At 48.3% G+C, this 13,992-nt stretch overlaps 1 protein-coding gene across 2 annotated transcripts in view; it reads left to right on the plus strand.

Moving 5' to 3' along the window:
* Positions 1 to 349: 349 nt before the first annotated feature.
* Positions 350 to 13,992, plus strand: part of LOC144153196 (carboxypeptidase B-like) — a 57,469-nt gene continuing 43,826 nt past the window's right edge. The window contains exons 1-2 of one of the 2 annotated variants that reach the window (XM_077684860.1): positions 350 to 682; positions 4,817 to 4,898. In XM_077684860.1, coding sequence (XP_077540986.1) covers positions 591 to 682; positions 4,817 to 4,898 — 174 coding nt within the window. In that variant the 5' untranslated portion in view covers positions 350 to 590. The remainder of the gene's footprint in view (positions 683 to 4,816; positions 4,899 to 13,992) is intronic. The other variant, XM_077684854.1, reaches the window with a different exon arrangement.

Below are 13,992 nucleotides of genomic sequence, written 5' to 3' on the forward strand. Positions count from 1 at the left end.
ATGCTTTTAATCGGAACGAACACTTTCGATGAATGTTCCGTCCGAAGAACTGGTCCTCTTAATAGCTATATTCGGTTCCACGAACCCCCCATCGACTACAGTTGTCCGTCATCGAAGGGCTTTCGACAAGGGGACCTCAACTAATGCGATTCACATCTTGACATTTTGTGGGGGCCACATACGAAGTGGTATGCCTGGGAGGGCAAACATATCTTGCCAGACAACGATGCTACACAGCCCTTATCTCTTTCCAGCGGAACCACGCGGTAAGAGCACAGAACAGGGAGGATTTTGTAAGAGCTGTCCGAAGAAGGGAAGAGTCGCGGCCCGAGCAGCGCTCCGATTGGAGGCGCTCCTGCATGAGCGCTAGTTTGGTCCAGCCGGCCCCTCATCAGTCTGCCCGTGCACAGTTGGCGGGCAGCCCGCATGGCTAGAACGGGGCGTCATCGACGCGAACGAGGTGACCCGCATTGGCCCCGTGACCTGTCGCGCTAACGCTGCACAAATAAAGATGCGCGAAACGGCCAAAAACAAACCTGTTCCCGGCCCATCCGCTGGTGCGCGATCGCATTTCGCTCGTGGTCGACGACATGCTGCTACCGCTGTGCGCCCTGCTTGCTTCTGCAGCCGCCTCGGGAGCCGAGCCGCCGCAGGGACCCGACGGCAAGGTGCACTTCGACGGGTAAGGCCATGCCGCATTTACGACGAGGCAGATCGGCCAGCCCAATGCCGATTTGGCTGTGCAACTTATGTATACAGGGGTGCACTGTCGGTTCCTCAATTCCACTCAGTTCGCCAGAAACTGAAAAAAACACTTGGCCCGTCAAACTCGGGCTCGTTCGTAATGGATAAGTGGTAGCTTCATTATGCGGTCGATGTTAGTTTGCAGGCTAATTTCCGGCGCAAATGCGATCAGCTGGCCCAGCACACACCCGGGCCTGCCGCAGGTGCACGCGAGCTCCCGATTAACTTTGCAAGTTCGCGCTCCATGCAACGACTCTACAGCCGCAGTTGTTGCCTCCCGCCGGTTCAAGTCTGGATTTCGAGCTGGGAGTCGAGAAACTCACCCACGGCATCCATTCAACGTTGAAAACGTTGAATGGATGCCGTGGGTGAGGCGAGCTGTACACGCACCGCCTGCTGCAAGCCACCAGTGATGTGCTGCCCTCGTGCTGAGTGCTCAGTGACCCTTTGGCTAAACATATCAAGCAAATAGTTTTTTTCCGGCGGCTTATTTCACGACGGGTGAAGCCGTTCAATTCTTACGCGTTTTGGTCTGCGTCTCACAGTAGTACTACGTGCGGACATAAGTGTTCAACGATGTATTTGTTTTTTTTTTTGGAATTAAAGGCGAGGCCTTGTAGTTAGCTGGCAGCAGCGTGCATTCAACAACGATGATGACCAAAGAAAAACGGCCACATGTATGTCTGCCTTGCTTTAAACATGCCTGCAAATCACATTGAAACACGATAGCGTTTTGGCCGCTGCCAGGTATTCACTACCATTCCCACTAGGTGTATATAAACAAGTTGGCCGGCGAATGAAAATATACTACTCGCTGCAGCAGGTGTTGGTAATTAATGCAGAAAATGCCTAAAACGCAAAAACAGGCATGACCGCGCCATACGGTTTCCTACACTATGAGTTGTGACGTCGCAATTCGTGTAGTTTGAGATGGGATGAAACAAGCATGGAAGAAAGCGAATGTAAAACAAATGTGTGCGGGAACTCCTGCTGAGTTCATGCGTTTAAGAAGTTTCATTAGTAAGCAAGTTCTTTTAGAACTGCTTGTAAAACTTGTTCCAGTTTCGATTTCGCGATGATGTTTCGCATAGTCGTAAGTGCCGTCCAAGTTGGCGCTTTTTACTGTTGGAGTTTATTTATATGCGACAATCAGCGGTGAAATATCGATCTGACTGGCGCAATCGGCTAAACGACATGTCCCGCAGTCAGCCGCCATGCATGCTGGGAAATCTCCCCTACAGTTTCCACAGCTTCTCCTAAGCGGAAGCACACGACAAGAATACGGAAAGGTATTCGTATCACCAAAATCGTGGCGTATTAGTGTAAAAATAACCTGACGGTAAGCGCATGCAAGTTTGCCAGTTTGTAGCCGACTTTCCCTTGTTCCTCTGTTTAGATTTTTTCGTTTAACCGCATAATCGCAGTGCTTCATAAAGACAGGATGCATTATAGCTAGCGATAATGCATTCTGACTCGATGAAACACTAAACCATCTGGGGCGGCTTTGAGGGCGCCGAAAGCGTCGTTTGGGAGCAGACGGCATCAGGGCCGCTGATTTATCTCATGGTGTTTTAGTCAAAATTACGAGCTTTCCAGTGAGCGTGAGGTCGTAGAATAGACAGAACTTGTGCAAGAGGGCTCTTTGAGGCGGGAAGTCACGTTTTTCTATGCACAGCTGCTTCAGGTAAGTCTATGTGGGGTTTTGATTCCAACGAGACTGGCTGCGAGACGCTTCGTTGTGGGCAAATGAATGATGGCTCAGTGAGAATACAAACCGCAAAAACTAACAGTAACTGGTTGAATGCAGAAAGAAAGACTTACAAAGAACTGGCAGGTCGGTGGAAGAACAAAAAGATGGTAATTTTCTTTCGATCGTTGTTTTCCCTTTCGCGCCCCGTACTAGCGCGTGTTTCAGCCATACCCGCGGTGGTGGCTCGCTTACTGCGCGGCTGGGCGCATGGTCAATAAATAGCCCGCAGTGTTTGTATTTTTTAGACCCTTAGGTGTCTCATCAAACGAAAAAGTGACCGTTGTTGTAGTCGTTGTCGTCGGCGCCGAGGTACCAAAAATGGCCGCCGCTGTAAAGAGGAAATAATATGGGCTTGTGCGGAATTTGAGCCCGGGTCGCCACAGCAGCAGCCAGGTGCGCTTACCACAGCGCTAACCCGGCACCCAGAATGAAGCAAGAATTAGCCTGATGCGTGCCCAATGACAGATGCACGTGGCGCCATGTGCGTATTGAACGGGTACACGTGGAGATCTCCGATGTGCGTGCGTGCGTGCGTGCGTGTGTGTGCGTGCGTGCGTGCGTGCGTGCGTGCGTGCGTGTGTGTGTGTGTGTGTGTGTGTGTGTGTGTGTGTGTGTGTGTGTGTGTGGTGCGTGCGTGCGTGCGTGCGTGTGCGTGTGCGTGCGCGCGCGTGCGCTTTGAAACAGTATAGCCAGAAAAAGGGATAGCAATTGAGGGTCGAACGAGTGCAGGAAAAGAGTTGGAGTTCGAGCGCGGTTCGAGCCTGCGAATGTTGCGGATATTTGCAGAGTGCACGCACGAGTCTCTCTATTGCATAACAGTGTGGGCCGGTGGGTGAGCGACGCCAAGTCTGTGACTTATTTCTGCGCGGCAGTGACAGCCGACTCGCAGACGAAGGAGGAGAGCGTGGTCTCGGGTCAGTCCCCTCGAAGGAGGCAGGTGAGGTGGCGTGCCGGATGCAACTCAGGGTTCAGGTTTCATGGCTTGAGGGTCCTTTTGGAAAAGGTCCAGTGGCCTGATCGCCTCACTCAGCGAAGTGAATGGGTGATGCGCTTCTTCTGTCAGGTAATCAACCTCCTCATTACCTTTGATGCCTACGTGAGCAAGGAGCCACTGCAGATGTATACTGAGGCCTTTTGCGCTGAGGCTGTGTAGTTTGCAGGCGAGCCTTTGTTCGGCAAGACCGCTGCGTTGGGCCCGCGCTCTGCCTGTCGGAGTAAGTCGCGTCAAAAGACGAAGAAACGAAATCGAAGCAAGAGAAGCAAATACTATGTAGCAATAAGTTTTGAACACACCTTGTATTACGGTTTCCTCGAGACCGTACGTTCTCTCGTCGTCCTTTTCAGCAACTCCGTGAACGAGAATTCTGTTAATCTGCTCCGGTCTGCTAACTCAGCGAGCTTGTTTTGCAGGGCTTCTACGGTTTTTGGAGGGTTGTGACCTTGTTGTAAATCTGCGTGATAGCCAATGCGGTGTCCTCTACAGCTTTCGGCGACAGTTCAATGTCGTCAAACCGCTGCTGAATGTTAGTCTGCTCCTTGAGCAACTGATCAAGCCACTCTTCAGTGGTGGGCCTCCAGTTGGATTCTATAAATGCCGGCGCACAGCTTGAGCGAATTGTATAAAACTTCCCCAAAGCGCAGACAAACCACTTACAGCTTCCGTGGGCACGTCACCTGAACAAACAGTGGATTCCTTGTTATAGAAGTAGAGGCGTTATTACCAATCCGCATGGAAAATGATAGTAGATTTGTCGCGGTGATTATGTGTGGCCACTCGATCCGCCCACTCTCGCAATTTGCATCCCCCCTTCAGAAATTTTACAACGTGCGCCCTTCTATAGATCTGACTTCATTTGTGTCATTTTCTGTCATATTTTCATATAGGACCTTCAATTTCATGCCTTCGCAGCAAAGCATATGCGTCTAATGGTGAAGCCGACTTAAAGGCTCCGGGTATATAGCGTTTCGTGAGGATACATGGGGTTTTATGCAGGTATTCAATTACAGGCTCTACAGCCTTCCAACTACGGTAGGAAAGCGCTTATATGGCGCCTGTAGATGTCTTACCAGCAATGCATGTATGTAACAGAGAAGCTGACGTTGAAGGGGCTCTACGTATGGCAGAGTTGCTCCGACAATTCGGCAATTCCCACTTGCAAGTTTCTGCAAATTTTTCGTCTTACTTTGAAGCTACATTAGGGCGCTTTTTAGCAGATGTAGTTGCACAGCTGTACGTCAGAAGTTGTGGCTGTGGCTGGTAAATGAACTTGGGTTGCCCACCGACGAATTTTCTAATGTTTTTTTTTCCCGATTTCGTTTCAGGTATACGGTGTACAGGTTGTATCCCAAAGATGTGACGCAGCTGAAATATTTGGCGGACCTTGAAAATACCGAAATCGATGGCGTACGTACTGGTGTTTCATTTATGCGCGACCTAAAACCTGCGCCAGGCACGCACGCTTGAAACGACCCTAACTTTAGAACGCAGTGTCATCACGAAACTCGGCTCATTCAAAGCAGTTTAAGTTCGACAGAACTTATTCTTTTTGAACGATGGGTGTAACCAAAGAACACACAGTCGTAGGGAAAAATTGGATGCTCGGGAGCAGCGTACATGAATGATTTCCTCGAAAGTTCGCTGGAGCCACTAATGCGCAAGAGCAGATACGTATGGGTGAACGATCTCCCATTTCCTGGCTTCACATAGCGTATAAGTACCCTCTGTTCTTCCGCCTAAACACTGAAATTGTGGCTACAACATCACCTTGTATTCGAGTGGTCACTACAATCTGTCGGCCTCACTTTGATCCAAATTTATCACTGTGGACCAACCCCACATCAGCTAGCAAAAATTATGGCTTGCGAAGTACAAAATAACGATAGGCCTTATCGTATGGCGGTGGTTCATGAAGCACAGGCGCGCCGTTAAAGGGTTTTTGTATGACCCAAGTATCACTTGATAGCAGCGAGTCTGTGCACATGTAATGTTTTTTTTGCATTGCCTTTATGATCGACTGGGATTTTGCAAAGGCTTTTGCAAGCAGGTTTCTGATCAAATAAAAAAAAGTTGCAGGTCGCATCTACGTTGGGGTCTTAAGATGTAAGACGTGATAGCGTTCGACTCCCGGGGAGCATTGTCGAACGCAGTTGATGTGCTTACAATCTGTGCTTTACGAGCACTGCAGTTCAGCGAAAAGAGAGCGACTAGCAGCGAGGGTTTTCAATCCCCGTGGTCCAGGAGCGACAAAGGCCCTCTGCGTTTCTGTGGTTTTAGATGTAATGGCGAAAGGTTGCGGGTGCGGGTTGTTGGTCAGTTTGAGCGAGAAGGTGTCAGTGCCAGTGTTTCGAAGTGTTTATTCTCTGATGCTTCAGTTGAAATGAACATTTTGGCTTTTTGGGAAGAGAGAGAGTGAAGATCTTTGTTACGGAAGAAACAGTTGGGGTTTAGGGAAATGAGTTCAAGAGATGCTGGGGAACGCAAGGGTGGAACCTGAAGTCTAGGGCACCAGATGCAGCAGCTCCTTCCCTTGCTCCCGCATAAGCTCGCGGTGATCTTGAGGTAACAAGCTGGACAAAGCTGTCTGCCATGCCTCAATAAAACCAGAATATGTAATGTTGGAGTTGTTCGCCCTTGAGCATACCCTTGGACATGGCTAGGTTGCGCTGAAAGAGGGTGGATGTCTTCCAGAATTTAGCAGTAATGTGTGATGTTCGAGCCGAACCCCTTGGCCCACATAGATTTGCAGATGGTTATGTTGGTTTTTCCGCCACAGAGTTTGCGATCCTTCGGCACTGAGACCCCCTTGAGGCAAGGGGAAAAATCGTGTTCCTAGGCTGGGATGAGTAGACTTTCGTAGCGTTTTTAACAGCCAAGCTGCTTAGCAAATCGTAATTTTTCCTGTGCGCGGTTAAAAATACCAAGAAAATGCCGAGCGCACGCACGTGAGCGCGTGCCTCGTGACGACCGCCCAGCGTACCCGGCTCACGTTTGTCAAGCCGAGAATTCCCACTTAGGGGGATTGACCAAAATTGGCCAAAAAAGAAAACTTCAGCGTTCGCCGTAATCGTGGCAACACTTGCTCGGAACGAAAAGACACGTCGTAGCGTACGCCCCTCTAAGGTGATGTCCAATGATTATCGCTTACAAAACAATGAAGGGAGCTCACACTAGTAGCAACAATTATGGAAAAAAGTCGTTTCGGCGGCGAAGTAGAAGCAAATCGGCTGCAACCCAGGACTTGAATTGTCGTGATGGTTGTGAAGGTTGCGTACAGCTTCGCTACCTTCAAGTCTTACGCGTTAGTGTGAGCTTCTTTGCATTTTTGTTTTTGTTTTTGGAGGGGAGTACGGTAGCAGTGGTATGTCGGAGCTCCCATACCTCTTGGCTGGTGCCTCGTTCTTTTCCAGAGTGTTGTTTCCGGGTGTCCAGGTGACGTTATTAACTTTCTGAATTGTGGAAGGGAGTATCTTTCCGAAGCATTTAGGTATTCTGCCTGCAGAAAGCAGTTAAATACCCTTTGAGAGTCTGTAATGATGCTTTACGCTTCAATTCCATTGTTCCGCTAGTCGACTGATTAATTATTGATCATGGGGGCTTAACGCGCCGACGCTACACAGGTCATGAGGCGCGCCGTAGTGGAGGGTTCCTGATTAATTTTGACCACCTGTGGATTTTTAACGTGTGCCGAAATCTGGAACACACGGGCGTTTTTTTCTTTTCGCCTGCACCAGAAAAGCGGCCGCCGCGGCCAGGAATCGAACCCGCGTCCTTGGGCTTAGCAGCACAACGCCTTAGCCACTTAGCCACCGCGGCGGGTACTTCTGCTAGTCTGATTGCCAAGAGGATGTCTTCAACTTCCGTTTCTTTGTTCCTATACGCAGATGGGCCATGCAGTCACAAATATTGCCTGAGTAGTTAACTACCACAATTTCTGCCGTTTACTTTCGTACATGCTGGAGTCCGTGTATACTGTGGTCTGACGATTTCGGAATCTTCCTCAAATGAACTTGGTCCTTCCATATCGCCTGTTCTTGTGTAGGTTTGGATCCATGTTTTTGGTAGAGGAGAGTTATTATTCGCAGTCGCTGAATCGGTGGCATGTCTATCATGGCGCGCAGTCGTTTCTTTTCAGAGGGGTAGCCTGTCTTCCATACGGTGGCCCATCCAGGTGCAGCCCCTCTCTGATTGCTAGTACAGTAATTTCTCTGATTCTTCAAAAGCGTTATGAAGACACAGTTTGAGGGTATATTCAACGTCATCATCATCAACATCCTATACATGTCGGCTTCAGGACGAAGGCCTCCCCCACTGACCTTCACCGCTCTCGTTCTGCGCTGCCCGAATCCATTCTTTGCCTCCGGACGTTGTTATTTCATCCCTGTATCGAGGTAATGGCCTTCCCCTTCTTTTAAACCTGTCTCTGGCTGTCCGTTCTGTTACCGTAGTAGTCCACCTGTTGTCAATTTGTCAAAATTGCGATGTTGAGGACTGCCTTATATGCTGTCCTGAAGACGGTGTCTTTTTTTTTCTCCGGTGAGGGTAAACTTATAATACGGTAGGCTCTGCAATATCCGCTCATAATGAGTGGCTGAACGAGTTTTACCGCTTCTTCTTTCTTTCCTGCTCTTCTCTATAGGTTAGGCGCTTTATAATGTAGGCGATTAGTTAAAGATTTTCTCTTTTTTTCTGTAGCTTGATTCTAGAGTCACGCCGAGCATTCTTACGTGACTGTTCTCTGGGAGGACATCCATACCTAGATTTAGGGCAATTTTTAACGTGGCCGCGTGGCGCCCTCCGTCGTTTGCCAAATGGAGCTTGCAGCATTTGGCGAACGGAAAAAAAGTTGCAAATGATATCTACGTTTAGGTCTTAAGATATAGGACGCGCTAGTGTTACTCCTGCGTCGAGGGATCGTTTTGGAACGGAGTTACTGCATTTACCATTTATGCTTTCCAAGTAGTGAAGTTCAGTGACGAGAGCTAGGCTATCCGCAATGGTTTTAGTCACCCTGGCACTGGAAACTCAGGGGAAATCTACTCATGCATGGCTTAAGATACGAGCGGGACATTTGCGGCTGCGGGCTGTTCGTCAATTTGAGATAGAGAGAGCGACAGTGGGAAAGTATAAAAGTGTTTATCGTGGTGACCTGACTGGACGCTTTGGTTTTTTATAAGACAAACAGATAGACAGTAACAGAGAGAGCGAGAGAGAGATGGGGGGAGGAAGGGATGGAGGGAGATAGGGAGACATGTTTTTGTTAAGTAAGATTTATTGAAAGCGTGGGGAAAGGGGGCGAAGAGATGGGAGACCCTATGGGTTTAGCCAGAATTCCAGGACCACGGAATCAGCTCCCACTGTTCTTGAGGTAACAAGTTGGTCAGGGCAGCCTGTAATGTGTCGATATATGTTAGATATGTAATGTTTGAGCTTTCACTCCTGAGCATATCTTTGGTAATGCAGAGCTTTCGCACAAGAGAGTGGTGTTTGCCCGTATTTAGCACAGTTTTAAGTTAATGTAGGACGTTTTTTACGCAACATCTTCATTTGTGGATATATAGGTTGGTTTGTATCCTAAGCGCAGTTTGCGATTCTTAACCGATCAGATAGCCGAGTGGCACGATGAAGGATGGTGTCCCTCGGCGGAGGATGAGGAGACGTTTTCCATTTTTTTTTCAAACAGGCGCGCGTGTTACAGTCGTAGTCAATAGGGAGCAGATTGTGCGAGTTCGAGTGGATCTTCGTCGGCTCCGCCCCTACGTTCCAGACCCTTGTGCCCATGTATTGATGTATTGCGCACTTTTATCATTGTGGATTTGGTAATCTTTCTCGTTTAGGTAGTCTGCCTGCAGCGATGAGACTAATGCCCCATTGAGCGTGTATAATGACGTTTAAGCATCTATTCGATAGTTCAGCTAGTGGGACCGCAAAGAGGATACAATTCTCGGGTTTAGGAAGGTTATGAAATTACAGCGACTGCCACGGTACTCCAGTACGACAATTGTTGCCTCCGTACTTTCGAACGTCTCGGCGTCGATGTATATTGTTGTTTTCTTATTTTTTGGAGCTTTTCTCAAAGAAATTTGATCCTGGCTTGTCGCCTGTCCTCGCGTAGCTTTGGATCTGTTTTTTTTTTCTTTGTAAAGGGGATAGATTTTATGGAAAGTCGCCGGAACGGTGACATATCCATAGTGGCGTCCAGCCTTTTTCTGTGAACTGGGCCTATACTTTATAGGATGTCCGTTTCCCATGTTGTTTTTCCCAGGCGCTCCTATTGTGCTAGGAGAGTGGCCTCTACGACTTCTTCAACGATATTATAAAATACATTTTAAGGCATTTGCGGTGGCTGTAAAAATAGGGAGGTTAAAGGAGCCATGAAGAGAAAATGCAAGTTTGTTTTATTCGAAAGATTTCGTGTTTTATAGTGCCCCCGGCACTTGTCCGGATACCAACGATGCTTTATTCACTGAGAAATTAATCAATTTAAGTTAAAATTTTGATTTTCCCGCTAAATCGTTTGTTTTCGCGGTCTGCAATGACATCACAGGAACCGACCGCTCTGCAGCCTAGAGTGCCTTGATTTCCGTGTCCTCCGTACAGGGTAGAAACACGTATACGCTGGCGCCGCCATTTTGGGTCGCTCGCTCGCCGCCGAAGCAAGTAATTGTGTCAAAACTGCGCTAAAATTATCGCCGCAACGCGGTTTACTGGCGAAGTTTGAATCATCTTATCTGTTTCGCGTTGCTAGGTCTCGTGGGAAAAGAAAAGAACAACGCGTTGAGCACGTTGACCCAATTGCGGCGGCACGGGACCGTTCAAAGGGTGTCTCCACCCTGTACGGTGGTGCTGGCTTCCAGGTACCCTACGGTGGCGTTCCCACGTTTCTTTACGTTACCTGAACCTAGATGGCGTCACCATACCGCGGCAAGCCTTTGCTTTCTTTTTGACCGTATTTAAACCTGGCTTGTTTTTGTTCTGGGAGAAAATAATCGTTCCTGAAACAGTGCTCGCTCGACAAATATGGCCACGTAAGACACCGTTGCTTGCGTCAATCGGCCACTGTCATCTGAGGCAACCACAAAGTCCCGCAGTGCTGTGCAGCTAAACCAAGCATAGGGCGCGCAGTACCAACAGCAGTACGCATCAGAACTTCTATGTTTACACGTGCTTTCGTCCACTGTTTGTCCCACCATTCTTATTGCGTTAAAAAGAATTTGCCCTATATTTAAGCGCAAATAGCTCGTTCAGCTAGCTTATAAGCTCTACCTAATCTGCGTCTTCTTGTGCCGGCCTGTGCCAATCGCAGAGCTGGCTTGTATGACATCATAGGTTCTGTTGCGGGAAATGAGCTGGTGGGTCGCATGGCCATTCCCTTTTTTCCTAATTATGTAGCTTATTTGAGCGAAGTTTACGTCAAAAGTGGTGTTAGTATGATTCTAACGAAGCAATCTTTTGAATGAACCAAACTTGTGTTTTGTCTTCATGGCTCCTTTAAGGGCTGCTCTATGTATGCTGTCCGGACGGTGGTGTTTATTTGGCCTTCTTCAGTGTGGGTAACTGGCTTGCGATACTGCAGGCTGTACGATACCCAGCTTCTTCACAAGTATTATTATTTCTGTCATTCCTGCAGTTCACCTGTACAGGAATGTTACCATGATAGCTAAATTGTCAAAGATTTCCTATATTTTGGCTATTATGAGAACGGCTCTGCCGCTTCTCTGCAGGGCCATGACGAGGATTCTTTCGTGACATTTTTGGGAATCACGTGCTGGCTGATTTTTAGGGTTTTTAAATATGCCGCGTGGCGTCATTCATCGTTTGCCGGAACGAGCTTGCAGGGGTGACACGACCACAAAAACTCTAATGTTGGTTTAAAATTCGTGTAATTAGATGCCATATACTCTGTTTTGTTTCTAATTGGGCACATTAAAGTTCATATCTGATTGCAATGTAGACTTACCTTGGATTTGACAGCCTGGAGTTAGTATTTTCCCCATTTTAAGTTTGGCGACACAGTGTTGGCGCCGGCATTATTTTAGACCGTCGGAGATACGCTTTGGTGGTGGCGTAAGTGGCGGCCACGGCTGCCGATCTTGTCTGCCCAGCATGCAAAATACACGCAACGTGTAGAACGAACTTCAGTGTGCAGGCACGGCGCCTGCTCAGATCGCGTACCTTTCCTTTTGCCTGGGCCGTAGTATCATTGTCCTCCTTTCCACAATTTAATTGCCGCTTCTCGGCATTCTCGATTCCGGCGAAGTCTCCTGTTAGCATCGATAACGTACTTCCGCAGACGCTTGATGAGCACGGCTGATAGCGGGCGGCCAGCAGGCACGGAAAAAACCGAGAAATGAGCCTAATAACGCCAGCGCATAAAAATGAATGAAGCTCCCACTAACTCAGAAGATTTGAAGGTAGCGAAGCTGTACGCAACCTTCACGACCATCACGATCGTTTAAGTCCATGACTGCAGCCGATTTGCTTCTTCGCTGCCGCAACGACCTTTACTGCATTATTGTTGCGGTAAGTGTGAGCTCCCTTGGAGTTTTTCTCGTTCCGAGCAAGTGTTTCCACGATTGTGGCGAACGATGGAGTTTTATTTTTTGGCCAGTCTTGGCCAATCCTCCTTACGGGGTATGCTTGGCTTGACAAACGTGCGCCTGGGACGCTGGGCAGCCGCCGAGAGGACCGCACACACGAGCGCGCGGCATTTTCTAGAATTTTTAACGGTCGCGCTGTCACCGCAATCTTGGCCGATCTCTCTCACTGCTAAAAAAAGGTCGTGACACTTACTAACAGAACACTAATCAGTTCACAGTATCTACTAGGTACTTAGTGCTTACATAACGGGCCATGCATAAAACTAAAAAAAACTACGCATGACAATGTGAATCGGCAGCGGCGCGCAGCATGGCATAGAGTCACGTTCAATACGCACATATCAAACTTAGACTACAAATAAATTGAGCAAGAAAACCAACGGGATGCACGAGGACAGCGAGTATAACTTAGCCACGTTAGAAAAAAGTTGCAGAGACATCTACGTTTGGATCCTAAGATGTAAGGCGCGAGAGCGATACTTGGACTTTCACGGAACGTTTTTGTACGCAGTTGCCGCATTTCGATCGATGCTAAAGTCATCGAAAAGAAAAAGACCCGCCGCGGTGGCTCAGTGGCTAAGGCGTTGCGCTGCTGAGCACGACGAGGTCGCGGGTTCGATTCCCGGCCGTGGCGGCCGCTTTTCTGATGGAGGCGAAAAGCAAAAACGCCTGTGTGTACGAAATTTCGGCGCACGTTAAAGATCCCCAGGTGGTCAAAATTAATCCGGGGCCCTCCACTACGGCGCGCCTCATCGCCTGCGTTGCGTCGGCGCGTTAAACCCTACAATCAAATCAAAAGAAAAAGTCTAGCAACGGGGGTTTTTAGTCGCCATGTACCAGGAGAGACAAAAGCTCTCTGCGCTTCTATAGCTTAAAATGTGAGCGTGAAAAGTAGCAGATGCGAGGTGTTGGTAAGTTTTAGCGAGGAGGCGTCACTGTCAGTGTATCAATATGTTTATTCGGTAATGCTAGGCCGGGCTGAACAATTTTTTTTTCGAAGAGGTAGAGAGAGAGAGGAGCGAGAGAGAGAGTAGAGAGGAAGAGAGAGAGAGAGAGAAAGAGAGGGATACATTTTTGTTCAGGAGGTAGGAAATAGGGGTAAATAGATGGCAGGGAGCTCAAAAGTGGAACCTGAGTCTACGGCACCAGGTGCAGCATCTCCTTCTCTTGCCCTCTCTATCAGCTCGCGCTGATCTTGCGGTAACGAGCTGGTCAAAGCTGCCTCCCATGTCTCAAAGAAGTGGAATATGTCATTTGTTTGAGTTGTTCTACCCTAATCATACCCTTGGACATGGCTAGGTTGCGTGCAATGTGTGGATGTTTCCCCGATTTTAGCACAGTTTCGAGGTAATGTCTGGTGTTCCCACAGAACACCTTAACGCACATACATTATCAGTTACTTGTGTTGGTTTTTTGACCACAGAGATTGTGATTCTTTGGCATTGAGACCTCGTTGTAGCAAGGGGTAAGATCATGTTCCTGGGCATAGGATAGGGATTCCATCTTAACATTTTTTGAAGAGGGCAGTGTGGTAGTCGTGGTCACAAGGAGCACGGTGAGTTCATGTGCCTTTTGGTGAGTGCGTCGTTCTCTTCCAGACCATTGGGTCCGCGTGCCCAGGGGACGTTGCTAACTTTTTCTGTTGTGCGTGGGAATATGTTACCAAAGCGCTTAGGCATTCTGCCTCCAAAAAGTATAATGTTTTTTGAGAGTCTGTAATGTTACGCTTCTATTTGATGCTTCCGCTATTCGGATAGCCAAGAGGATGGCTCGAACTTCAACTTGTGTTTTCCCGTATGTTGGATGGTCATGCAGACACAAAGATTGCCAGAGTAGTCAACTACGACAATGGGGGCCTCGTGCTTTTGTACATCCCGGAGTAGGTGTATACTGTGGTCTCA

Source organism: Haemaphysalis longicornis, unplaced genomic scaffold (genome assembly GCF_048455015.1).
Source record: "Haemaphysalis longicornis isolate Haplotype H1 unplaced genomic scaffold, Haemaphysalis longicornis Haplotype H1 scaffold_1, whole genome shotgun sequence".
Taxonomy (NCBI): domain Eukaryota; kingdom Metazoa; phylum Arthropoda; class Arachnida; order Ixodida; family Ixodidae; genus Haemaphysalis; species Haemaphysalis longicornis.